The sequence below is a fragment of the Danio aesculapii genome, chromosome 9, assembly GCF_903798145.1.
Source record: "Danio aesculapii chromosome 9, fDanAes4.1, whole genome shotgun sequence".
Taxonomy (NCBI): domain Eukaryota; kingdom Metazoa; phylum Chordata; class Actinopteri; order Cypriniformes; family Danionidae; genus Danio; species Danio aesculapii.
The window spans coordinates 20,594,435-20,620,195 of NC_079443.1; the positions used below are offsets into that span (position 1 = coordinate 20,594,435).

Consider the following 25,761-nt stretch of genomic DNA (forward strand, 5'->3'; position numbering starts at 1 on the left):
AGATGGGTTGTGGCTGGAAGGGCATCTGCTGCGTAAAAAACATGTGCTGGATAATTTGGCGGTTCATTCCGCTGTGGCGACCCCAGATTAATAAAGGGACTAAGCCAAAAAGAAAATGAATGAATGAGTTTAATTCACAGAATTTCTACAAAGTATGTTGTAGACTGTAAACTTTTTGTCACATCCATAACGCATGTTTATTTTCCTCATTTAAACTATTAAAAATGTCTACAGATTGATATTTTTCTGATCCCATAACTCTAGTTGTTTGGGAAAATATAAATTGCTTCAATGTAATGTTAACGTATACTTTCCATGTGAATTTATGTTTTGAGTTTTTACTGCAAATGTCGCCATAACGCTGGAATTGCCCATACACACACACACACACACACACACACACACACACACACACACACACACACACACACACATACATATATATATATATATATATATATATATATATATATATATATATATATATATATATATATATATATATATATATATATATATATATATATATCAGAGAACAGTTTAACTTATTGAATCGATGCACTCATGTGGCACCTTTAACACTGCTGTGCCTCTGTGTTTTTTCAGTATCACATGCCAGTAGACAACAGTAGCCAACAACAACAGTTTCAGCTAAAAAAAGTTAATCAATGTTCCACTTCAAAAATCTACATATTGGATGCTTTGATGTTGAGTAAATTAATAGACATCCATCATTTAAGACAGTGAATAAGGTCCATGATGGGTATTTGACCATTCAAAAGTTGACTTTTCAAGTACAAGTACAAAAAGCACTTCAGTTGTGTGTTTTTTTTTATGTCAGTGAGTAACATTGATGCTTTGTTTTTGGATTGTGACATAACACTTAATAAATTTAACTGTTAATAAAACAAGTTTTCCATTCAGTCTTTTCTAATACATGTTTGCTTCTTTTTCTTCAATAACATTAGATTGTTCTGCATCACAGATATATATTAACATGTAGTATACATATGCACAATATTACAAAATCTCAGATTGCAGACACTTTATTTAGTACAATATCTACATTATTCATCTACATTCATTGCAACAAATGACTTTATATACTGTATAATGTATATAGTAATAACTTTACAAATGAGAGTTTTCACAGCAATGCCACAGAAAAACAGTCTTTGGTTCCCTAAATGAACAGTTCTTAAAATAACCCTTATTTTCAATATATAAACAAGATTATGACAACCTAAAAATAACATTCTCCACTACCACAGAAACTTTAGTGCAGCAAAAAGATTGCACAGATTCTGAAAGCTCCTAATTGAACCCATGCCAATGTATGCCTTTACTTTTTAGCAGTCAGTTGTGCCCAGAGAGAGCATCAGAGTGACCACAGCTCTGTCTAATCTCCAACAATTCTGCTATTATCCGCTCCATCCAATCAAAGTCTCACGCCAAAGCAGGGCCATTGTGAGCAGCCAAGGGTCCAGCACAGGGGGTCTAGTGCAGTTTTGATGAGTCAGTGGGTCTAAGGCCTCGACAATAGACCATATAGCCTCTACAATAGTGAAGGCTAATGCGGTTTTTCTGTGGGCTGCTGCTGAGTGAGCAGGCCTGATGCGCATTCTCCACTGAATGAGGACCGCTGTGCTATAAAAACACTGGACAAGGGCTTGGCCACCACATTGATTATACTGGATCTGTCCCACCTCAGTACGTGAGTATTTCAGCCCTCAAAGTTGAAACATCGGACTCCTATGCAATGATATAGAGTACAAATAGAGAGAGGAAATGATCATATTGATTAAAAAACAATCATGCAACAAATACTTTATCCAGGAATAGATTTTCACGTAATCCGCCCTGGAGTTTTAAAATGTGGTTTTGGTAATGGTCATCTCCTCTTGTGTTTAGAAAAGCGTGGTGATCGACAGCAGCCATGAATCCGCAGGAGCAGTTGGAGCAGAGGGGGAAGTTTCGGATGACTGTGTTCGAGGAGGAGCATTTCCAGGGCAAGAGCTGTGAATTCTCCTTCGAGTGCCAGAACATTCTGGAAAGAGACTTCAGGAAGATCCGCTCCATTAAGGTGGAGAACGGACCGTAAGTGAAACCTCTGAATGTTTTTGATGCACAATAGCCGAACCAGATGATGATGCTGTTAAGAAATATTGGGGATTTCTGATATTCAGTTAAACATTTAACTAGATTACATCTTTATATATTTGATGTTTTTAAGTTTTGTCAATGTTTGATTACTTTTTTTTATTATTAAAAGTACTGTGACAGTTTTTTTTTGTCATAAATTAGATAGTGTGCCAATATTTTTGTTGCATCAAATGTATTAATAAATACATTAGCTGCACTTCTTTCAAAATAAACTCACTTAAAACAATAATAGCATTTAATTAGTTTACTTATTATTTATTAGACCATGTCAATATAAAGAGGGAAATATATACAGTTGGTCAGAATTATTAAACCCCCTGAATTATTAGACCCCCTGTTTATTTCCCTGTTTAACAGAGAGAAGATTTCTTCAACACATTTCTAAACTTAATACTTTTAATAACTCATTTCTAATAACTGATTTATTTTATCTTTGCCATGATGACAGTAAATAATATTTTACTGGATATCTTTCAAGAAACTAGTATTCAGCTTAAAGTGACATTTAAAGGCTTAACTTAATTAGGTTAACTAGGCAGGATAGGGTAATTGGGCAAAAAATTTGGCATTAGGAGGCTAATAATATTGACCTTAATTTCCTTTAATGCTGTATTCTTCCTGAAATAAAACATAAGAAGAAAAAAATATTATCGGAACACTGTTAAAATCTCCTTGCTCTGTTAAACATTATTCAGGAAATATTCAAAATAGAAAAAAAAAAAAAAAAAAACGGAACAAACCATCATTACACAATAACTTGCCTAATTACCCTAACCTGTCTAGTTACCCTAATTAACCTAGTCAAGCCTTTAAATGTCACTTTAGCTGTATAGAAGTGTCTTGAAAAATATCTAGTCAAATAATATTTACTGTCATCATGACAAAGATAAAATAAATCAGTTATTAGAAATGAGTTATTAAAACTATTATGTTTAGAAATGTGTTGAGAAAAATCTTCTCTCCGTTAAACAGAAATTGGGGGAAAAAATAAACAGGGGGCTAATAATTCTGACTTCAACTGTCTATAAATATATATATGGAATCTGAAATGGAATTGTAACTTATCAGTGAAATAATTGATTGAAATTCGCATTTTTCGAAACAAATTTGAGCTGACATATTTCTCTGAAAAGTCAGAAATTAATCAAGTTGAACATTAAACACATTTCAATTAGGAATTGAAAGTAAATGACTATAAATGAGCACATGATTAATAAAACAACAATAATAAAGTGCTTAGCTGTTTTTTCCCCAGTGTTCCCCAGAATATTTGAAAATTCATGGATAGCAATAATTAGTATTAGAGATACTACTGTGACTAAAAAGCTTAAGCATTATGGTGTATTAAACAATACAAAGAAAATAAAATAATAACAAAATAAGGGTCCTTCCAATAAATCTGATCTTTTAGATTTGAGTGGTGGTCTAATAAATATATTTTTAAAAAGCTGTATATACATTTTTGAACATGAATATGAACATATATCATTACTTAAATGTGATTTACTTATTTATCTTAATCAAGCATACAGTGCTCAGCATATATAAGTACACGCCTCACAAATCTCTCTTTTAAACCCATATTTTTAATAGGAAGCTATACAATATTATATTTGTGCATATACATTAGATTAGTCAGTACTGAAGCCAAATTTGGAGCTTATCTAGCAAAATAACTTACAATGATGGTCCAGAAACTAGCACAGCCAAATGTATATGGTATAGAAAAATGTTAAATACAAATTTAGAAAAGAGGAAATATCAAGAGAAGCAAAAAAATAGAAACATGTAGGTTATAATTTGTTTTTGCAATATTTTGCTTTAATTGTTTTATCTTTCAATTTCTAAATATGTTTGATGACTAAAATATTATTTTAATAAATATCTGTTTAATAAATCGGTTTTGTTTAAATGCACCAAAATACATTGCCTATATTCACTGAGAAATGGAGAAAAATATTAAAAATGGGGTGTACTCAATTATGCTGAGCACTGTATAATAACGCTGTTATGCTTAAAAGGCAAAACACAAAACATCATTCTGTTAATGCATTTAACAGTTATTAATAGTTTATTTGATAAGGATAAATAGTATTTGTAACTGTAATTATAGTCTAAATGCAGTGTTTTTATATGTTTTCTCCAAACTGGACGAATGACAGAGATAGCAGAGATAGTGTGTGTGTGGCAGCTGCTTGCTGTATTGCGTGTGTGGCTGTGATGACAGATGAGCTGATAAAGCACACAGAGCCGCTCCATTCAGGCCTCACTATCGTGTTTGTTTTGCCTTTGTGTCCTGATCAGTAGACGACTGCCATGTAAAATGCTGTTGTTTCCTGGTTTGTGTTGACTGTGACATTGTATCTCTCTCAGTTGGGTGGGGTACGAGTATCCTGAGTTCCAGGGCCAGCAGTTTATCCTGGAGAAAGGAGACTATCCCTGTTACCAGGCCTGGAGCGGCAACAGCAGCTACAGAACAGAGCACATGCTCTCTTTCAGACCCATTAAATGTGCTGTAAGTTCGCACAAGCTACATTGTCAAATCTGCATTGATCTCAGGATAATTCATACCAAGAACTGTAATTATCATGATAACTATACAATTGCTAAAGGGAGAGTTCACCTAAAATGAAAATTCTATCATCTATTTACTCTCCGCTTGTTCCAAACCTGTTTGTTTTATTTCTGCTAAATACAAAAGAAGATCATTTGAAGAAAGCTGAAAACAGGTAACTATTGACTTCCATAGTATTTTTTTGGCCAGAAAGGGATTTTCACTCATTCTTTTTTATGAATCATTATAATATTGGTGTGTGAGAAGGTGTGAACACAGGAACTGTAATGTATGTTTAGCTTCACCTAAAAAAAAGAAACTTCTGTCATCAGTTACTCACCCTTTACTGCTTCCAAACCTGTTTGACTTTCTTTCTTCTGTTGAACACAAAAGAAGATGTTTTGAAGAAAGCTGGAAACCTGTAACCATTGACTTTCACAGTATTTGTAGAAGTCAATGTCTACCAGTTTTCATCTTTCTTCAAAACATCTTCTTTTGTGTTTAACGGAAGAAAGAAACTCAAAGGTTTGGAGCCAGTAAAGGGTGAGTAAATAGTGATTCAATTTTCCTGTTTGGATGAACTATCCCTTTAATACACTATTTGAATTATGAACAAATAGTGCTCGTAAATGGCTGTTAAAAGAGTATTTTAAGAATTGAGGCAAGTTTTCACTGAATTCAGTTGAAAATACAGTTAAAAATAGCTGGGGTGCCAATAAAACCCCCATAAAATAACGGCCGTTAAATTACAGAAATTTACCGTAAAATAACAGCGGTTAAATTATAGAAATTTACAGTGAAATAACGAACGTTAAAGTACAGAAATTTACCAGAAATTTTAATTTAAGGAAATTTCTGTCATTTCTTGGCCGTTATTTTACGCTAAATTTCTGTAATTTAACATTTTGTTGTTGTTTTTTTCGCCACCCCAGCTGCCGGTCAAAAAACCCCATAAAATTAGTAGTTCAACCCAAAATAACAATTTAATCACCCTCAAATGCTCAAACCTCTATGGGTTCCTTTTTTCCGCTGAACACTAAAGAAGATATTTTGAAGAAAGATGAAAACCTGTAACCATTGACTTACATAGTAGGAAAAACAAACAATATGGGTGCCAATGGTTTCCAACATTCTTGACAATATATTTGTTTGTGTTCAACATTAAAGGGCACATAGTTTACCTCTTTTTTAAGATTTAATATTAATATTATAGTTCTTCTGAGTGTGCCAGTTTAGGTTCAGTTTAAAACACAATTCAGATTTTTTTATTATAATGTGTTAAAAAGTGTCATGTTGGGGCGTGTCCACAGTTCGCTGATTTATGGGTGTGTTGCTTCACATGTAAATTAGTTTCGGCTTCCCGCCAATGTAACAAGGGGGCTGGGCCATGAGCTCACCCGCTCTGCGTTTGCAACAGAGTTTGACAGGCAGACTCAGAGAAGGAGGAGTGAGAAGATCACCATTCAGTCGTACATGTATGACTCTGACACAGACCAAGCAGAGAGTACAAAATCATTTGTGTCTTTGTAGTTTTACAGCCAACTGTGTGCTAGTTTCAAGTGCCGAGCTTGTACACAGAAACACTCTCTGTGGCGCACCAGAAACATGAAGTGTCCCGAATCGTCGGGCCACGCATTTTTGAATTCTAAACATAGGTTTCTGCAGCGGTCCGCGGCGCCCAGCCGTCGACTTGAGTGTACCCTGATAGAAACCGATGTTTAGAATTCTAAAACGCATGCTAGTTAAGATCACAGGGAGCTTCTGGGATCGCAAGAAATGCAAACGGCTGAAGTATAAGGCAGACTCGATGAGAAGTACACATGTTTGCAAACCTACCTAAAGATACAACCAATAATTCCGATTAGAGCGATAATGTGGAGAATATTGATCTTGTGTTGAGCCCAATGAGCCTTGCATCTAAAAATAGAGCTAGCGTGTTCCTTTAGTGATATTGCTTCGACTCACGCTGAAAATGGCGGACGTGAATTAACAAACTGAGGATATGATGACGCGCCTGTCAATCAATATTGGTGGGCGGGGGGACCGCACTCCTACATAAAGTTGCGGTCGGTTTGAAAACAGCTCCAATTGGTCCACCGTTTTTTATGTTGTTAAATTGAAAAAAAAAACACTGGGTGTGCTTATATCACCCCAATGTGACAGTCTACACACCATACATGCACATATGTCTGTCCAAACAGCTTGAAAAGTAGATTTTTTACCATAGGTGCCCTTTAAACAAATATAATTTTAAGTTTTGGACATACTATTTCTGTAAGCTATGCTTATTAGATCTTAGGTTCGTTTTTTAATAGTGGAATTTATTTAGAAAAATATCTGAAAATTCCCCCAATCATTGAGTAGTAGCAAGAAAAGAGGGGCAAAGCACAATCTTTAGCTCCGCCCACTCCCATAAACCAGTGCAAATGTTCCATTTAAAACCATATGGCTTATGTAGAAAGAACTAACCCATTTTTTTTGTTTCTTTTAAAAAGCACAATTAACCCAAAAACTAAAATGTACGCACTATTTACACTCCCTCAAGTGGTATATATTTTGAAGAAAGCTGAAAACATGTAAATACTGACATCAATAATAAGAAAAACAAACATGCTTCAAGCATTCTACAAAATATTGTCTTTTGTACTGAATAGAAGAAAGTGAAGGGTAAATGATGACAAAAATGTCATTTTTGGGTGAACTATCCCTTTAAATGGATATGATTAGTATTGGATAATGGGACTGTGGTTCTTCCTCATGAATCTGCCACTTTAAATCATCAAGCTTGTTGGATTCTGATTGGCAGAAAGTATTGCTGATCTAATCTTTATGTTTTAGCTATGCGTTTTTGCATATTGTTACAGGTCTGTATATGTGTATTACTAAAAAACCACTAACAAATATTTTGTTCTAAATTTAATAGTGAACACTACAACTACAACACACACGTGACGGATGTACAATATCTTCAGAAACATTTTCAGACCTTTTTTTTTCTTGAGCTGATGAACAATAAAAACAACCACTTCACCATTTAAAGTGACGGACAGCAAAACTGCACAGCTTGCTTGTAATAAACAGAATAATACTGTGTGTGCTGCATGGTGTGAGCACGAATATAGATACAGTTATCTTTATAGTTATCACTATTGGCGTGAACAGACTTTGTTTATTACATTAGAATTACTTTGTAAATATTGCCCAAATGATCATCAATTGACTCTTTCTCTGGTAGAACCACAGTGACAGTAAGATAACCCTCTATGAGTGTGAAGACTTCATGGGCCGTAAATTTGAGATGTGTGAGGACTATCCTTCCATTCAAGCCATGGGCTGGTGCAGCAAGGAGGTTCCCTCAATCAAAGTCAACTCTGGAGCGTAAGTCACTTCTCCACAGCCTTTCTGACACATTTCATATGCTATTATATTATAAGTAACTATATATTAGTTCATAGTATATGTTTAACCAATTTTTCAAAGTCCAAATAAATAAATGATTAAATAAATTTTATAGTTATGTGTTTGAGTAAAACGCACGTATATATTTTTAATTCTGTAAACTACTGATGACTTTTCTTTCAATCATTTTTTTGCCATAAATAACAAGTGTGTTTGTGTTTATAGGTTTATATTCATTTATAAACAATACAATACCACTGTTTTAAGTTCACTTAAAATATCAATAAAACGTTTTTAATAGTCAAAAAATAGCTAAAAAATATCAATATTTTATGGAAAAACCCTGTTCTTTTAGTGTAATACCCCTCATTTTCAAATCAAAGTGAATAACACCATTTCTTTTTTATTCTGACAAACAAAAAAGGAAAAAAAATACAACAAATTACAACATTTTAATTAGAAACCTAGAAGAAATGTTACAACAGCATTATAGAATAAAACAAATATTATCACTCTACTCAAACCCATATCTATTAAAACCAGTAAACCCAGGAATCTTTTAAGTGGTTTCTTAATTTGTTTATTCCATAGTCTTACTAAACTTATTTCTTACAGAGTCTTGCACTTTTTTGTGTATGTGCATCTCCATGTCTTTGTGACAAAATAGTGTCCTTTACTGAGTCTAGCAGCTTTGTGTTATTGGTTATGGGGTGTAATAAATGAGCTTTGCCCTTTTCTCCGACAGCTGGGTAGGCTATCAGTTTCCCGGTTATCGTGGATATCAGTACATCTTCGAGAGAGACAGACACGAAGGAGAGTACAGATGCTACAATGACTTCGGCACCCAGGCACACACCAACCAGATCCAGTCCATGCGCAGAATTCAGCAATAAGAGCCCACCATGTCATGCCGTATCAATACTATAGGCAATAAAGACATTATTCAAATGCTTGTGGCAGTTCCTTGCTTTTTAAATAAAACAGCTTTTCTGCTCAAATCGTGGATCTGCAAGTCGTGATTCTTGACTTAAATGAAACAGATGCTTTTATTTAAGCTGCATGAATAATTCAAACAGGCCGTTCATAATTCAAGGTAAATGAAATAAGCCATTGTACTAATATAAAAAATTTAGGATGTTTTACACCATCTGAAATCAGAGTTTTTCTTAAATATGTCCTAAACATTCTATTTGAGAGATATGAGACTGAACTATTTCTAATAAACAAGAGCATGAATATGTGTTCTTTGTGTATTGGGTTCATTAATTTCAGCTACAGTAAATACACAACATATGAAATCTATTCTATATATATATATATATATATATGGATGGATGGATGGATGGATGGATGGATGGATAGATAGATACACTGTTAACAATTTGCCTAATCTACAGTAACTTACTGGCAGCAGTTCTGTAAATCAATTGCAGTAAATATACTGTATTTATTTACAGAACCATTAATCTTGCTGTATATGCATTTATAGTCTGGTATATCTTTACTGTAAAACAGTGGCCTCAAACTCAAAGTGGAGGAGATGCTCACAAACTGAATAGCGGGTGTGTGTGTGTGTGTGTTTGGGTTTGGGTCAGCGGGAGACAATGTCCTGTAGAATGGACAGTAACTTACTGTAAATTAATTACAGCAAAAATACTGTATTAACACTTACAGCACTATTGTACTGTGTATGCATTTACAGTATTGTAAATATTTACTGTAAAATATAAAGTAATTTTCACAATGCAACTTTAAAATGCGGTAACATACTGCATAATTGTCCTACAGTAAAATACAGTTCACACTACAGTTAAATACTTTGTCATTTACAAAAATTGTCAATAGTGCATTAACAATGTCCTGTAGAAACTATAGTAACATTCTGTAAATCAAACACAGCAAAAATACTGTATTTACATTTACAACACTCTCACTGTGTATGCATTTACATTATTGTATATATTTACTGTAAAATATACAGTAATTTTCACAGTGCAACTGTAACATATGGTAGCATACTGCAGAAATGTCCTACAGTAAAATACAGTTCACATTACAGTTAAATACTGTCATTTAGAAAAATTGTTAAGAGTGCATTGTTAACAATGTCCTGTAGAATCTACAGTAACTTACTGTAAATCAAATACAGCAAAAATAATTTATTTACATTTACAGCTTTGTATATCTTTACTGTAAAATATACAGTAATTTTCATCATGCAACTTTAAAACACGGTAACATACTGCATAACTGTCCTACAGCAAAATACAGTTCACATTACAGTTAAATACTGTGCGATTTACATCGTTTACAGTGCACTGTAATATAATGTGTCTATAATATATACTGCTTGCTTGTATAAACACACACACACACAAAGGAGAGCTATTTGATACAAATCTGATCTTTATAAATATATAAAAAAGTAATATTGGAAAATAAATGTCATGCATTCATGTTTTTGTATACTTGTTTAAAATATTGCATAGTTATTAGGTTACATGTGCAATCTATATATTCAAGTATCATAATTAGGAAAGTGTGGATGTATATAAAATGAATAAAAAATATTCTATTCTATTGTATTACATGACCTACGTATTTTACAAAAAAAAAGATTATATTTACTATTTACACAAGCATTTTTTTATTTATTTATTATCATAATCATTATTTATATATATATATATATATATATATATATATATATGTATATATATGTATATATATGTATATATATATATATATATATATATATATATATATATATATATATATATATATATATATATATGTATATATATATATATGTATATATATGTATATATATATATATATATATATATATATATTATATATATATATATATATATATATATATATATATATAAACTATTACTCATATATAAAGGGGAGGCGTTAAAGTTCAGACTTCAGCAGTTGTAGCTGTCCGAGGTCCTGACCTTTGTGCATTACATGCATCGTAGCCTGCTGTTTATTTAAACATGAAGTTTTAATCGCTGTAAATGAAATGCTGAAAGTTGCCGAGGTTTAACCCAAGACACGGATCGTTTTAATAATTAAGCGATAAAGGAAGTAAGGTGTCTTTTTCAACCAATCTGACGGTCTGCAGCTCTGGATCCGGGTGTGATTCCGCCTCTTGTTTGCGGTGTAACGTTCGGCGATCGGCAGTATTTGACTGCACACACCCAATGCTGGATCAGATGTGGACGCGGCAGCCACTGTTTGAAAACACGTTCGCACACCCAGACCAGGATCTCCTAATAAACGTTCACCTGTACACACCTTTACCAAACACACATTTCACTACGAGCTGATTTAAACTGCTTCTCAGTGAATATAAGACAGACAGGAGTGCTGAAAGCAGCTGGAGCTCAGACATAACAGCAGCGGGTAAGTCCACTAGGCTATATTAGTCCACTGGGCTATATTAAGAGACCAAATTAGGATAGAGTCCGTTACTAGTATATGGTAGACAGTTTATAAAGCTCAAATCAAACCTTAGAAATCCATACTGCAAAAATGGTTATCCATTAACCTAAACATACTGTTTAACATGAAAAAATATGTTTTATTAATAACTTGTATTAAATGAAAATCGTATTTAATTGGCTTAAATAACTAAAAGTTGCATAAATAACGAAAGAGAATTTATATGATATTTTATATAATATCATAATGCTTGCCAGCTACATTGGCTAAAGCTGTTTAGAAATGTAGGCCACATATCCCTAAAATAAAATTAATGTTAAGACCGAATGGCACAATTTACCCCCTTCCAGGAAGAAAGGAAACACGTATTACCATTTCGATTTTGTGATGCGGATTGAATTTTATATTAAATGTATTGTTATTATTATTATTACTACTACAAATAGTACCATAGTAACTCCCAGTTTTATTCGAACAATTTTAACTCAAAATTACATCTGAATTCGAAAAGCAAAGCAAATTAAGTCAGTTTTGACGCGTTTGGGATCTTTTGTACCATTTTTGTATGATTCTTAAAATTGAATAAGCACTTGTGGATTTAGCTTTAAGGAGCAATTCACTTTTCCAGAATGTAATTAGGCCAAATACAGCTATCTCACGTTATGAATACACTATTTAGTATTTATATCGGGTTAATTAATTTCAGATTTACGGCTTCCTCTTTAAATATACACTAATATATTTCTTTCATTAGGCATAATGTACTATTCTTTTTCTTTGTTGCATTTAGGTGTACCGGATTTAATCGAGCCGCTGTGCATGTGGACAAACTCAAACACTGCCTTGTATCCGAGGCTTGTTTTAAGTTGCCTGCGATCTCTTTAATGACTCAGGCAGCTAAAGCAAGTCTGGGAGGCCAGAGACAACACGACAGAAACACACAAAGACATTCAAGATGATGACAATGTGTGTCCTTGTCAATGGGGATGCTGAGCTGCTGATGGGATTCTTCATTTGTACGCAGTACAGATTAGGCGGATTTACATGACCTATTTTATCATGAGATCTTAAAACAAATATTTACTTTATAGCCAGTTTTAAATAATGAACACACACCCCGACAACAGTATACTAACAGTTTAATCGCCACAAATAATAAAGCATATCCTCCTTTTCTCCACAACCAATAACCTTTGTATTTGTATTTTGAGGAGTGTTAGATGGTGAATGTGTTTTAATTATTTGTAACAAAGTTCTAAATTTATCTTTCTTTTTACACAATATTTTAAAGATTGTTGTAATTTACTTGCATTATGTTGTAAGATTGTTGTAATTTACTTGCATTATGTAACAGTCCTGAAGTGACCCCATCTATTGTGTATTAAAGCAGCATAAGTTTGGGCTAAAATGTTCTTGTTTACCATTATGCACTGAAGCATGTTTAAAAGGTAAATATTCTCAACCAACATGGAGCAGGCCTTTCTGTTTGCAAAGAGGTAAAAAGGCGAAAAGAAAGAGGATCTGAACCGGTTTCCATGTCAACACTTCAATTCTCCATAGAAACTCTGATCTTAACGCAGAAACTTATTAAACCTTGATGGTGGATTGATAAGGCCGAATTTTCTATCGGTTCCTTTTTATTGTGGAGACGGGGAGGGATGACAGAGGTAAATTGCTCTTTTAATTAAACCAATGCACCGAAGGAAATTGCTGTCTGAATATTGTCTCAGAGATGGGGCTTGTGACAGTTGCCTGGAAACTTCAATCTGTCTCACATTTATTCCAGATCACAGTTTTGAGATAAAGTTTAATAAAAATCTTTGCACCAATGAAAGCCTACCCTTTCACGTCCACCACCGCCGCCACAATGCGACATAACAGCGGAGGAAGCCTTATGTTTAACATGTATCTCTCAGGTACACAGTCTTTTTGTGCGTAAAATGAGAAATATTGCTGAAAAGAATAGGGAGACGTTAAGGGTCTGCGGGCGCGTGCTACGCGCACCACCGCTGATGTCTCTGACTTCTCCATCTGGAACGCGTGTCCTCTTTTGTCGGAAATCGGATATCCTTTTTCCTGGACGCGTTTCCTGACCTCGACGCTTTAGTTTGGGCAAATACATCGAGCAGCAGCAGCAGGACAATACTCATAATATTTAACCTCTTTTACTGAGAACTGTTATTTATTGATGAGCGAAATTGTGTTTTTTCTCTCTCAAAAATTACAGAGACAAAACACGTCTGATGCATATAATCTGTTATTATTATTGTTACTCCAATATGTATTTTAAAAATACTACAAAATATAGCATAATTAAAGCTGAATTATAATTGTCAGACGTCTTTTAAAACGCTTTCTTCCAGACCCCACAGAAAATCTTCTGAAGGAAAGCAAAAGCTCCTCTTGGACCCCCATCAACACAGGCGTGCAAAAAGGTAAGTGTTGGGTTGAATTGTTGATAAACAAATATTTATTTTTTGCTGATTTCCTTTTTGCTAAAGTATAGTATTGTTATGTGTGCATATGGGCCAAAAAGAAAAACAAAACTATTTTAATTATTTTTTTATCTTTAAATGAAAAGGCTTCTAAATGGGATTTCTCGGCAATGCAGTGAAAAGACCATTTTGTTTGGGAAAATATTTCAAGATAAAAGTATTTTAATTTTAGTGAGTGCAATATTTAAATATTTTACAATTTTATTTACTAAGTACAAAGGAAAGGTTCGATGTTGAAAGCTCTTAATGGAACTATACGGGACATAATATACGGGCTAATACTGGTGTAGATTCAAAAAAACGATGCACCGAGGAACATGTGGAAAATGAAATAAAGTGCTTTATAAAGCAATTTCTTTAAAGTCATTATTTACTCTCTTTCACATAGCCTAAATAAAAGTGTTCTAAACAAGACATTTCGCAGCAAAGCCATTGAGAAAAGATCTTGAGTTCTACATTTCAATCAGCAGTTCCAAAATAATCATTTTATGAAAATATTTTAAAAATCTAGGCTAAATGACAATTTTCTCTACAAAGAAACATGTTCAAATGAAAAGTTTTGTTTTGTGTTTTAGGAAGTGGACAAATCCAGTTATGGCAGTTTCTCCTGGAGCTGCTTTCTGACAGCGCCAACATGAGCTGCATCGCCTGGGAGGGCACGAATGGAGAGTTTAAACTGATAGACCCGGACGAGGTGGCCAGACGGTGGGGGGAACGCAAGAGTAAACCGAACATGAACTATGACAAACTGAGCCGAGCTCTGCGCTATTACTACGACAAAAACATCATGACCAAGGTGCACGGAAAGCGCTACGCGTACAAATTTGACTTTAACGGTTTGGCGCAGGTGTGCCAGCCCTCCTCGACCGAACAAGCTATTTATAAGTTCCAGAGCAACTTCGCTCCCATTCAGTTTTCAGGTATTTCCAAGCTCAATCTGGTTGCTCCGGGTGTTGGTCCGTCGGGCTTCTCCTACTGGCCGGGATCTCCTCCGACTCTCTACCACAGCCACAACCTGCAGCCGCCTGGACCCTTCGGTGCCGTGTCTGCGTCGCATTTAAGCTGCGTTAACAATATTAATAGTTTAAATAACCTCAATAATATCAGTAACCACTATAACTGATTTTCCTATCTGCCTCAGGAGCGCGCGCCGACAGACTAGCCCACACGAGGCTAATGTAAAAGTTCAACAAGCTGATTTCAGTACACGTAGACTAAAATAGTTCAGTGACAGGTAAGAATCAAAATGAATAGGCTTTAATTACTTTACCACATTGCAAAGAACAGTTTGGACATAGCGTTTGGTGGACTTCAGGATAAGAAAACATTTAGCGCCATCTTTTGGATAACAAACACTGTCGCGACAAATTCATCATGTTCAGCTGAGGAACACAAACACGTTTTGTTTGATCTCCAAACCTTCATGGTAAAATTCACAACTAGAAAATCAACGCAGTGTTGCAGGAACGACTCTACATGGTAAGAACAAATTGTAAGCAAAAACGCGTGTTCGCTACACTTGGAATCGAGCATATTATTCACATTGGAGTAGGCTAATGGAGCATTTTAATATATATTTTTTGCTATTTATTTAAACCAATAATAATGAAATAACGGACACTGTATGTCTGAACATCGGCCATACATTTTAAAAAGTGTATATCCTGATAAATTGTAAAGAATAATTATGATTTTTTTTCGTGGTTCACGAGAATCACCAGTCTGTGTTCTTCTCTGTTGCTTGTGATAATATATTAAAATCGTTATTGTAATATCCCTGCTCTCTTTTATTTATTCATTGAGTGTTTGTAACTAAAGTGATGGGCTAATTAATTTGGGTGGTTCATAAAGTAATTTCTATTATTTAGAAAAATCAAAAACTACTTTAGCATATTTTATTATTTAGTATTTTGCACGATTGTGTTTGCTATATTCACACTATTTATCAAAGGAAAATCCATTACAATCTATGAAATGTTCCTATTAAAAACACTATATATATTACAAAGTTTTTTTAGGGACATCAGTTTAAAATAGTACAATTTAGTAATTTAGCCAGAGAACATTTTAAGGTTTCCTAAAGAACCTATTAATAAAAACAATATTTAAACATCCATATTTACAGTTTGAAGAACAATTTCATAATCTGAAGAACTTTTTTCCTAAACAACCTTTAGTGCAAGCAATAAAACAATTGTCATGGCAAGATCCTTTATTTTTAAGAGTGCATATTCCATTGTGAAAATGCACCATGGGTTTATTTGTAAAACTATACAAGATTTTTAGAAGATTGGTTTCTATTTGTATAGATTTTGAATTTAAATTTTGGTTTCCCACGGTTTAACTTCCCTACCCCATGTTTGTTCTTTCATACCATTCAGATAATGGGGTATAGTTCACCCAAAAATGAAAATGTACTTACTATTTTGCTCACTTTTAGGTTGTATTAAGCCTATGTGTTTTTTATTTATTTATTCTGATTACCAAAAAAAGGAGATAAGCTGAGCAGTGTTTATAACCAAGTAATTTTAACTATTAATTATCACATCTGAAAAAAATTCTATTAAAGTCAATGGTATACCAACATTTAAAAAATCCTTGTGTGCTCGAAAGAAGAAACTCGTGAAGGTTTGGAACCTATTGATGCTGAATAGAATTTCCTTTATGGGTGTACTATGGCTTTAACGCAGGTAGTAAATCAGTGGGCAGTTGCATAAGTCTGCTTAGACTAGTTTAGATGTAAGCTATTTTGAATAACAAAAGAAAAAACCTGTTGACTTATTTTGATGGTTAAACAGCAGGTTTTCCTATGCATTGGTATACTGTATTGGTATTGGTATACTGTATTCATTACACTTGACTAAATGACCCCTAAAAAAAAAAAAAAAAAAAAAAAAAAAAAAAAAAAAAAAATCAAAAACAGTACACTTGTTTACAAACAAGTAAACAAATCAAAAACAGTATAACCAACATTAAAGTCACATAAATAAAACAACAACACAGCAATCAGTACGCAAGATGGCGCCATTTAACTGTAAACTAGCAGTAAACGAGAGAGAGAGAGAGAGAGAGAGAGGAGAGAGAGAGAGAGAGAGAGAGAGAGAGAGAGAGAGAGAGAGAGAGAGAGAGAGAGAGAGAGAACAAGCACTGTAAGACATTCTTTTGTCTTCATACATCAAAACACCAAGACAGAGAAATAAAGAAATCCCAAACTTTACTGTAGCATATAAAATGACTATATTCAAAAGTCAGTGTAGGTTACAACTAATGTGGCAAATTGTTTCCTGGTTTAATAGGCTGGTTGTTTTTGATGTCACAGAAAAGGAATTTTCCAGCATTGCTGTGTATTGCGAGGAGACTGATATATGTGATCTGCATGTCAATAGCAACTCTACTGGGATCCACCATTTACTGTATATTTGTTTTACACTGAACTCTAAAGAGGTTTTGGAACAAAGGGACTGTTTTCCTTTAGCCAAATCTATCTAGCATACATGGGAAAAACAAAGAGAAAAAAATGAAAGATCTAACTGTACAAAGACAAATGCAACTACATTTTTGTATCTAACATTTAAGATACTGAGCTATACTGTTATAAACCTCCTTTCTTTTATCCTAAAAAAACATCAAACAATAAAAAACACAGATTTCCCTTGTCATCACTTATTGTCAACATCAGACATTAAAAGTAATCAGGATGTTTTTAATATTTCAAAACATTAAAATGTTAGCAGACAAACTGCATGTTCACATGTGACATTTCATTCATTTGTTTGCTTATAAGACAAATACTTCGATTTTTCTTGTAGATTGTAATAAAATAAATATAGTACAATATGCATCTGATGGAGGTGAACGTTTTGAGTTTGTAGTAGTTTTAATATCAAATATATTTTTTTTCAAGTTTTAGGTTTATAAAAATCTGGCGTTGTTGACATTTTGAGGTTTTATTCACAAAATATGAAGTTTATATATCATTTTGTTTTTTCTTTTGATGGTAGATGCTAATGCAACCTGCTTCAGTGGGCAAAATTACTTAAAAAATGTCAAATTTCCTCAGAATATTTTTTATTTTTATTTTATTTTATGTGTTTAAAATATTCTAAAACTATAAATGCACTACAAAACCCTAAATGCACACAGAGGTGGACAGGTAAGTGGTTCTTTTAGAGTGACAACTGCCCCTCATATTAGCCTAATCTAACTTATGCTGGTGGTGTTTACATAAAATGGGGACACAACTTTGAAATCTTGAAAAACGTGTTATTAAAACCTTACTTTGATATGAGATATCACTAAATGTTGCTTTTGATATAATAAGCTCTTTTACATGAATAAAATAATTTTTTATAAATAATAACTTTAAAAATAATATTTTTGTATCAATTTAATCTGACTGGACACCTCAGACACACTGTTTTAGGGAAAAGTGCCATAAATTATGCTAAAATAGCTAAACCAAACTGCAAACCTGTCATTATCTGTAATGTATCGACTTTGTTTTTACCTCTATAAATAAAATTAAAATGGCAATTTGAAATAAAAAAGGACAAATTGACACTTATTTTTTTTTGCATATTCACAATTAAGTGTTGCCTGAGCCATTAAAAGGATTAAGTCTTATTGTTGTTTTTCTTAAATACTGACATAACAAGGTGATTTACAGAGATGCTGTTTGTTAGAGGTGATTCAGTGTAACAGGATGAAGAAATCAACATAAAATCTGTGAGAAATTACTTGTCCTTTTACATTCTAAGACGACTGCAGTGCTACAGCAAAGTGAGTTCATTTCTTTATAAATTTGATACAAAACTGTCCTTCAGCGTAATGCCCCAAACAATTTTATTGGTAAATATGACCCTGGAGAACAAACCATAAGCGTTCATAACATTTTTGGACTTTCAGATTTATGCATTATCTAAAAACTGACTGAAAAAAGATTTCTGTTGGTGCTTGGATAGTTAGTATCTGGCAATATCTGGCTGAGAATTTGGAATCTGAGGGGTAAAAAAACAACATCAAAATACTGAGAAAATCATGTATAAATTGTCCAAAATAAGCATATTACTAACCAAAAATAAGTTTTGAAATATTTACAGGAAGAAACTCACAAATATTCGCATAGAAAATGACTTTTTAATAAATACTACCTACTTTCCAATTTTTTAAGCATAAAAATAATAGCTAATTTTGACCAATAAAATGTACTTTTTTCCAACACAGTCTCATGGCAATTCGTCACTTTTGTGTTTGTGGCTGATCGTATGAATTCGTACGATCTAATTCAGACATTTTAGTATGATTTGCTCATCCCACAAAGACGGTTAGGTTTAGGGGTGGGGTTAGGTGCCACGCCTCCTTTTTAAAATCGTACAATTTCGTACAACTGAACTCGAATTCGTACGAATTAGCCACTAAACTGACAAAACGTCAAATACTTACGTTTTCTCGTGAGATCAGGCTGATTTTTTCCCTATTACCAAAAATGGGTCACAAAGAGAAAGTGCAAAAAATGCAATTCCCTTGCTGTTTATCCAGATTAATTGTGACAACAAGTCTTGGCTTCTCAAAATACTTATGTGATACATAACATAAATATTTCTAATGTGGTTTTCACTTTCTGTGACCTATCACGTTTAAACACCTTTGATCTGTTTAAGTAACCCCAAAAATTAATTGCTACATCCAATTACTGTAACAACAACAACTCTAACAATTACCTAGTTCATTTGAAAGAAGTAGAAAAATGAAAATATAAACCTCAACAACAAAGAGCATCTAATCTATAGCCTATATATACTATAAGGTCTATCCTCCGCAGGTCTCCTGGGAACAGGAGCTAAATCACTCTTATAATAAGCTCTCCTGAGCCGCAGGGTGTCATTGAGTAGGTGCATGTACAAGAGTTAATCTGCACATTATCTGTGCTAAGTCCACCACAGCAGCTTTTGCATAACACACAGTTGGAAAACATTTCCAACCTCTTCTGCCATAAACACTTCTACTGTATATCATCTAGCATATTCAAATACTCATACTTTATTTTTCACTTATTAATTAATAGCCTTCAGTGGCTGCTCTCAATCTAATGTACATTGTTTTACAATAAGATATGGATACAATGTTTGGTTGAAAATTAAAAAAAGTTAAAATATGAGCTGAAAACATTGCAAGTTGAAGTTGAAATTATTATCCCTCCTGTGATTTAAATCCCCCCAACCCTGATTGTTTAACAGAGCAAGGAAGTTTTCCTTTAAAAATAAATGTTCCTATTTGGCATTAATCTTCAGGGAGAAAAGCATTTTGGCTCCTTGAAAAACATTTTAAAGAACATTTCAACATTTTAAGGAGCATCTATTTCTACTGCGAAAACCTTTTGTGTATATATATATATATATATATATATATATATATATATATATATATATATATATATATATATATATATATATATATATATATACACACACACACACACACACCAAATATATATGCACAGTTGTAGTCAAAAAGCCCTCCTTTTTTGTTTTTCAAATATTTCCTATGTTTATAATATTTCCTAAACTATGTTTAACAGAGCAAGGATTTTTTCACAGTATTTCCTATGTTTTTTTTCTTCTGAAGAACATTGTTTTATTTCGACAAGATTAAAAGCAGTTTTCAATTTTTAAAAAACATATAAGTTCAATACTATTAGCCCCCTTAATCAATATTTATTATGTATTTATTACATGAATTGCCTAATTACCCTAACTTGCCTAGTTAACCCAATTAACCTAGTTAGACCTTTGCACTTTAAAGGGCACCTATGGTGAAAAATCTACTTTTCAAGCTGTTTGCACAGACATGTGTGTAGATATAGTGTATAGACAGTCATATTAGGGTGATATAAACACACCCAGTCCTTTTTTTTTTCAATTTACCAATACAAAAACGGTGGACCAATTGGAGCAGTTTTCAGATTGACTTGACGTAGAAGTGCGTTCCCCCGCCCACCGAATTGATTGACAGCTGTGCGTATTAACATGTCCCGGAAGTCACGTGTATAATCGTATCAACAACAGAGGACGAGCGCAAAGCAACCAAGAATAAAAGATCTGTTCATTTCGCTAGGATCATCAATGATCATCAATCATCATCAAATGTGATCAAGAGTGAGTTTTACAAGTTTAAAATGTTTTAAAACAGAGCACGTGTGTCATGAATTACAGCGATTTAGCTTGGCTTTGCTTCATCAGGACAGCTGTGTGTCAGAACAATTTTAAAGGAAGATGCTTCAATCCTGGTTTGTGGACGTTAAATCAGGTTTATTTTGTACTTTAACATAACAAATATCCATACAGCAGTGAGGATTAACCTGTATCCTGTCACATATGCGTGCAAACAGAGTGGGAAGCTAAACACGCACACTGTCTCTGTCTTTCTCTCTCTCTGTGTGTGTGTGTGGGTGTCTGCGCTATTGGTGTGTGTGTGCATGCGTGTCCTCGCTGTGTGAACTTTGTAATGACATTGTGTGTGACTCATGGTTGCAACTCACAAAAAATGCATCAAATACTGATTGTTAAAGTTCTTACTGTAGTATTTCTCACACACGTTACGTGAGATTTGCTTCCTGAGGCAGCCGAGGGCAGCGATTGAGGCATGTTGCTGACAGGCACGTGGGAACGGTGGGCAGGGAGGACTAGCCTTAAAGGCCCAGTACAAAAAAACAGCTACCAAGCTTTACCGGCTACAATACAGACACTTCAGACAGCTATAGCAAATACTCTGATGGTTGTTTTGTACTGAAACTTTACAGACACATTCTGGGGACACAAAAGACTTATCTTAAATCTGGAAAAAGTGGTAACCTATGTGCCCTTTAAGCTCACTAGTATATTGAAAAATATCTAGTAAAATCTTGTCATCATGGCAAAGATAAAATAAATCAGTTATTAGAAATGAGTTATTAAAACTATTATGTTTAGAAATGTGTTGAAAACATATATACATTACATTGTAACAGTAATGTAACAGTAGATTGTATAGGTCAAAATTATACAACTTTTTTTGTGCCAAAATATTCTGTAAAGGTTACGTGCCGTCAATATATTTTGTGCATTTCCTACTCTAAATAAATGAAAACTCAACTTTTGATTAGTAATCTAGAGGTGAGTTCTTTCAGTTCAGTGTATTTATTTAATATAACCCTCAGAATATTGTCCAATTTGAAAGCATACATCAATGGAAAGTTTATTTATTCAGCTGTCATGTTAAATCCCATTTTTCATCTTTTAATTGACACATTTTGTGGTAAAGGGTCACATTTATTCTTAATGTAAGCAATTATCACATCTTTAATAAGACAATAATAACTTGTTTTAAAAAGTATATTATGTCATACAGTTGAGGTCAGAATTATTAGCCCCCCGTTTATTCTTTCCCCCAATTTCTGTTTATCGTAGAGAAGATTTTGTCAACACATTTCTAAACATAATAGTTTTAATAACTCATTTCTAATAACTGATTCATTTTATCTTTGTCATGATGACAGTAAATAATGTTTTCCTAGATATTTTTCAAGACACTTCTATACAGCTTAAAGTGACATTTAAAAGGTTAATTAGGTTAACTAGGCAGGTTAGGGTTATTAGGCAAGTTATTGTGCAATGATGGTTTGTTCTGTAGGCTATCAAAAAAATATATAGCTTAACTGCTTTTATTCTAGCCGAAATAAAACAAATACGACTTTCTCCAGAAGAAAAAATATTATCAGACATACTGTGAAAATTTTCTTGCTCTTTTAAACATTATTTGGGAAATACTTAATAAAGAAAAAAAAAATCAAAGGGGAGTGACTTCAACTGTATATGACTTCTCAAATAATAACTGTAACTAAACAGTTTTCACATGCAGCTTTTAGGTTTATAGCTTCAACATTATGAAAAGTTATTTAGATAATCCAGACTGAAGGGCGGTACATGCTGCTTTGCAAAAGCAATAACATGGTTTGATTATATCAAAATGACAATGATGATGATGATTATTGTTCAATTGCCATTTCAAATCATTCAGAAGTTCAACTAACACAAACTGAATCTCAGGTGTGTATTTACATTAGCTCTTCTTACTTACCATTCCGCTTAAAAATAAAAATAAATGAACTAATTTCAATTTCAGTGACATAATCAGTGGCTTCAGAGAATTTAAAAACAAATGGATTTTTATAATCAAAGAATCCCATTAAGATTTAACCAAAGAGCCAGAATACTACACTGTTACCAATGAAATATATCAACAAACTGTTTAAAACAGCAAATAAATTATACATTAAAACAGGAACAGTTATATTTGTCAAAATATTTGTCAATGTCAAAAACATTATTCTTGATTATTTAATTTAATATTTTTATAAATATAAGCCCATTGTCATTTTTTAAAATATATTTCTGGCTACTCAGACAAAACGTCTTTAATATAGCACGACAAACATGTGCACAAATCTGCACATTGTTGTTTTTTCATTAACAATTCAGCCACTGAACTCATCATGAGCACGTCTAAATATCTAAATCTGATTGGTCCTCACATTCATAAGCTCAAGAGAAACATGTTTGATATGTTGTAATACTCGAAGTGGTGTCAAGCTCTGAAAAGGTACTTTGTAGTGCAAGAATATTCTACAGTATGCAGCCTGTTCAAATGAATTAAAGGAGCATTCGATGCTATCATTAAAAAAACAAAAACAGAGACCCAGATGCTATTCCTGCACAAACACTGTTGTTTTACAGTTTACGAGCTACTAATTTTTAAGCATGGTGTCACCCTTAAATTAATGCTGTAATTGTGGGTAAAGCAGAAACCTGAAGAGTGATCAATCTAATTGAAGATGGTTACAGGTTAATAACCCCCCTAAAAGGCTGCTGAAATCATTGATGTGGAGTTTCCGGTAAACACAATCCTCTGTGACAGGAAAGGGTTCTTGGCTGGTATTCGGCCCCTAGAGAAACCTTAATGAGCGGTGTTGCTTTGAATCTGTCTGCGTGATCCAGTGACTAACTCCCAGCCAGTGGGTGGCACTGACTGCATCATCCATTCAAGTCAGTCACAGAACGCCCACTCTGACTCTAAACATAGTCAGCGTCCTCCATCTCGTTCTCCCCCAGAGGAAAAACAGACAGAGAAATTACGCCCAGGCTCATTTAACACCAAATGCTTCACATAGTGATAGTTATTACTGTATATCAGCTATAACTCAGAGTGATATTGTAGACTCGTAGGTTAGGGTTAGAATAAGCTGACGTGTACTTGTAGTTATATTTATAGTCAGTAAAACATCTGTTGGGATTGAGGAGACCATTAAAGTAGTGATGTATTTGATATCTAGTTAAAGGTTAGTCAACAGATTTTCTAAAAAATTCAATTTGTTGATGGTTCATTCAAATACAAACATGGGTTGGACACATCTGATTCGCTCCCATTTTTTGAAAGTCAGGAAGGGATGAGGAAACATTTTACATTAAATAAATTGTGAAGAGCAATCAATTAGAGAATTGATTGCTCTTCCTAATTTATTTATTGTAAAATGGAAAAATAATTTTCCCAGTCAAACAGTCGTGTCTACAAACATTTAAATATTTATAAACAATACACGAATAATTACACTGTACAAAATGCAGTATTCCACACAATGGATTTGTGTTTGGACAATAACATTTTGTTTTTAAAAGTAGCAAAGAAAAAGGGCACTAAATGATTCCCTTTTAATTTTTAGCAAATTATTCATAAAGAGGTAAATAATGTTGAGATAACTTACTGTATTAGAGCTTTCACTTGTCTTGATGTGCCCAATGGAAGGTGTTTATTGGTTGACCCGCCAACAGAGTATTACTACTGACACTTGATTTCCAACCTGATGTAACCTGTTTACTCTAATCTGGGATCAGTTGATGGAAAGCCTTAGGTAAGGCTTCTTATATATGGTATATATAGCCAGAGAACAGTGTCAAAAGGTCAAAATGACGCTGACCACTGAAGAAAGCCACCTGACAGATTACAGAACTGTTTAACAATTACAAAAAAATAAAAAATAAATAAATCCTCCTTTGCTTGGCACTTTGAGGTTGGACTCTCTGGGTAATTACTTGTTTACAAAGGAACCAAGAAACCATTACACTGAAAAAAACAATGACAATTGATTAAGTTTACTTTTTTTAAGGTAAGTAGTTGCTAACAATTTATATGGGCTGAATTTAAACAAAAAAATGTAGTTGAACATTACCAAATTTCATTTGTTTAAATTCAGCGCATATAAACTGTTTGCAACCACAAACCTGGCACAAACCTGATTTTTTTTTTTTTATCCAATGAATATTTTTTTTTATCAATCTATCTATCTATCCATCCATCTACCCTGTCATTCATCTATCTATCTATCTATCTATCTATCTATCTATCTATCTATCTATCTATCTATCTATCTATCTATCTATCTATCTATCTATCTATCTATCTATCTATCTATCTATCTATCTATCTATCTATCTATCTATCTATCCTTTCGTTCATCCATCCATCCATCCATTCATCCTTTCGTTCATCTATCTATCTATCTATCTATCTATCTATCTATCTATCTATCTATCTATCTATCTATCTATCTATCTATCTATCTATCTATCTATCTATCTATCTATTCTTTCGTTCATCCATCCATCC

General features: G+C 33.4%; 2 protein-coding genes across 2 annotated transcripts; both read left to right on the forward strand.

Moving 5' to 3' along the window:
• The first annotated feature begins 1,846 nt into the window (after positions 1 to 1,846).
• Positions 1,847 to 9,114, forward strand: cryba2b (crystallin, beta A2b). The gene is made up of 4 exons (XM_056465032.1): positions 1,847 to 2,097; positions 4,537 to 4,678; positions 7,953 to 8,095; positions 8,862 to 9,114. Exons 1-4 carry the CDS (start codon positions 1,937 to 1,939, stop codon positions 9,007 to 9,009), a joined length of 594 nt encoding a protein of 197 aa, XP_056321007.1. The 5' UTR covers positions 1,847 to 1,936; the 3' UTR covers positions 9,010 to 9,114.
• Positions 9,115 to 11,440: 2,326 nt separating this feature from the next.
• fev (FEV transcription factor, ETS family member) lies at positions 11,441 to 15,836 on the forward strand. The gene is made up of 4 exons (XM_056464880.1): positions 11,441 to 11,530; positions 12,360 to 13,485; positions 13,933 to 14,004; positions 14,640 to 15,836. Exons 2-4 carry the CDS (start codon positions 13,398 to 13,400, stop codon positions 15,185 to 15,187), a joined length of 708 nt encoding a protein of 235 aa, XP_056320855.1. The 5' UTR covers positions 11,441 to 11,530; positions 12,360 to 13,397; the 3' UTR covers positions 15,188 to 15,836.
• The last annotated feature ends 9,925 nt before the right edge of the window (positions 15,837 to 25,761 follow it).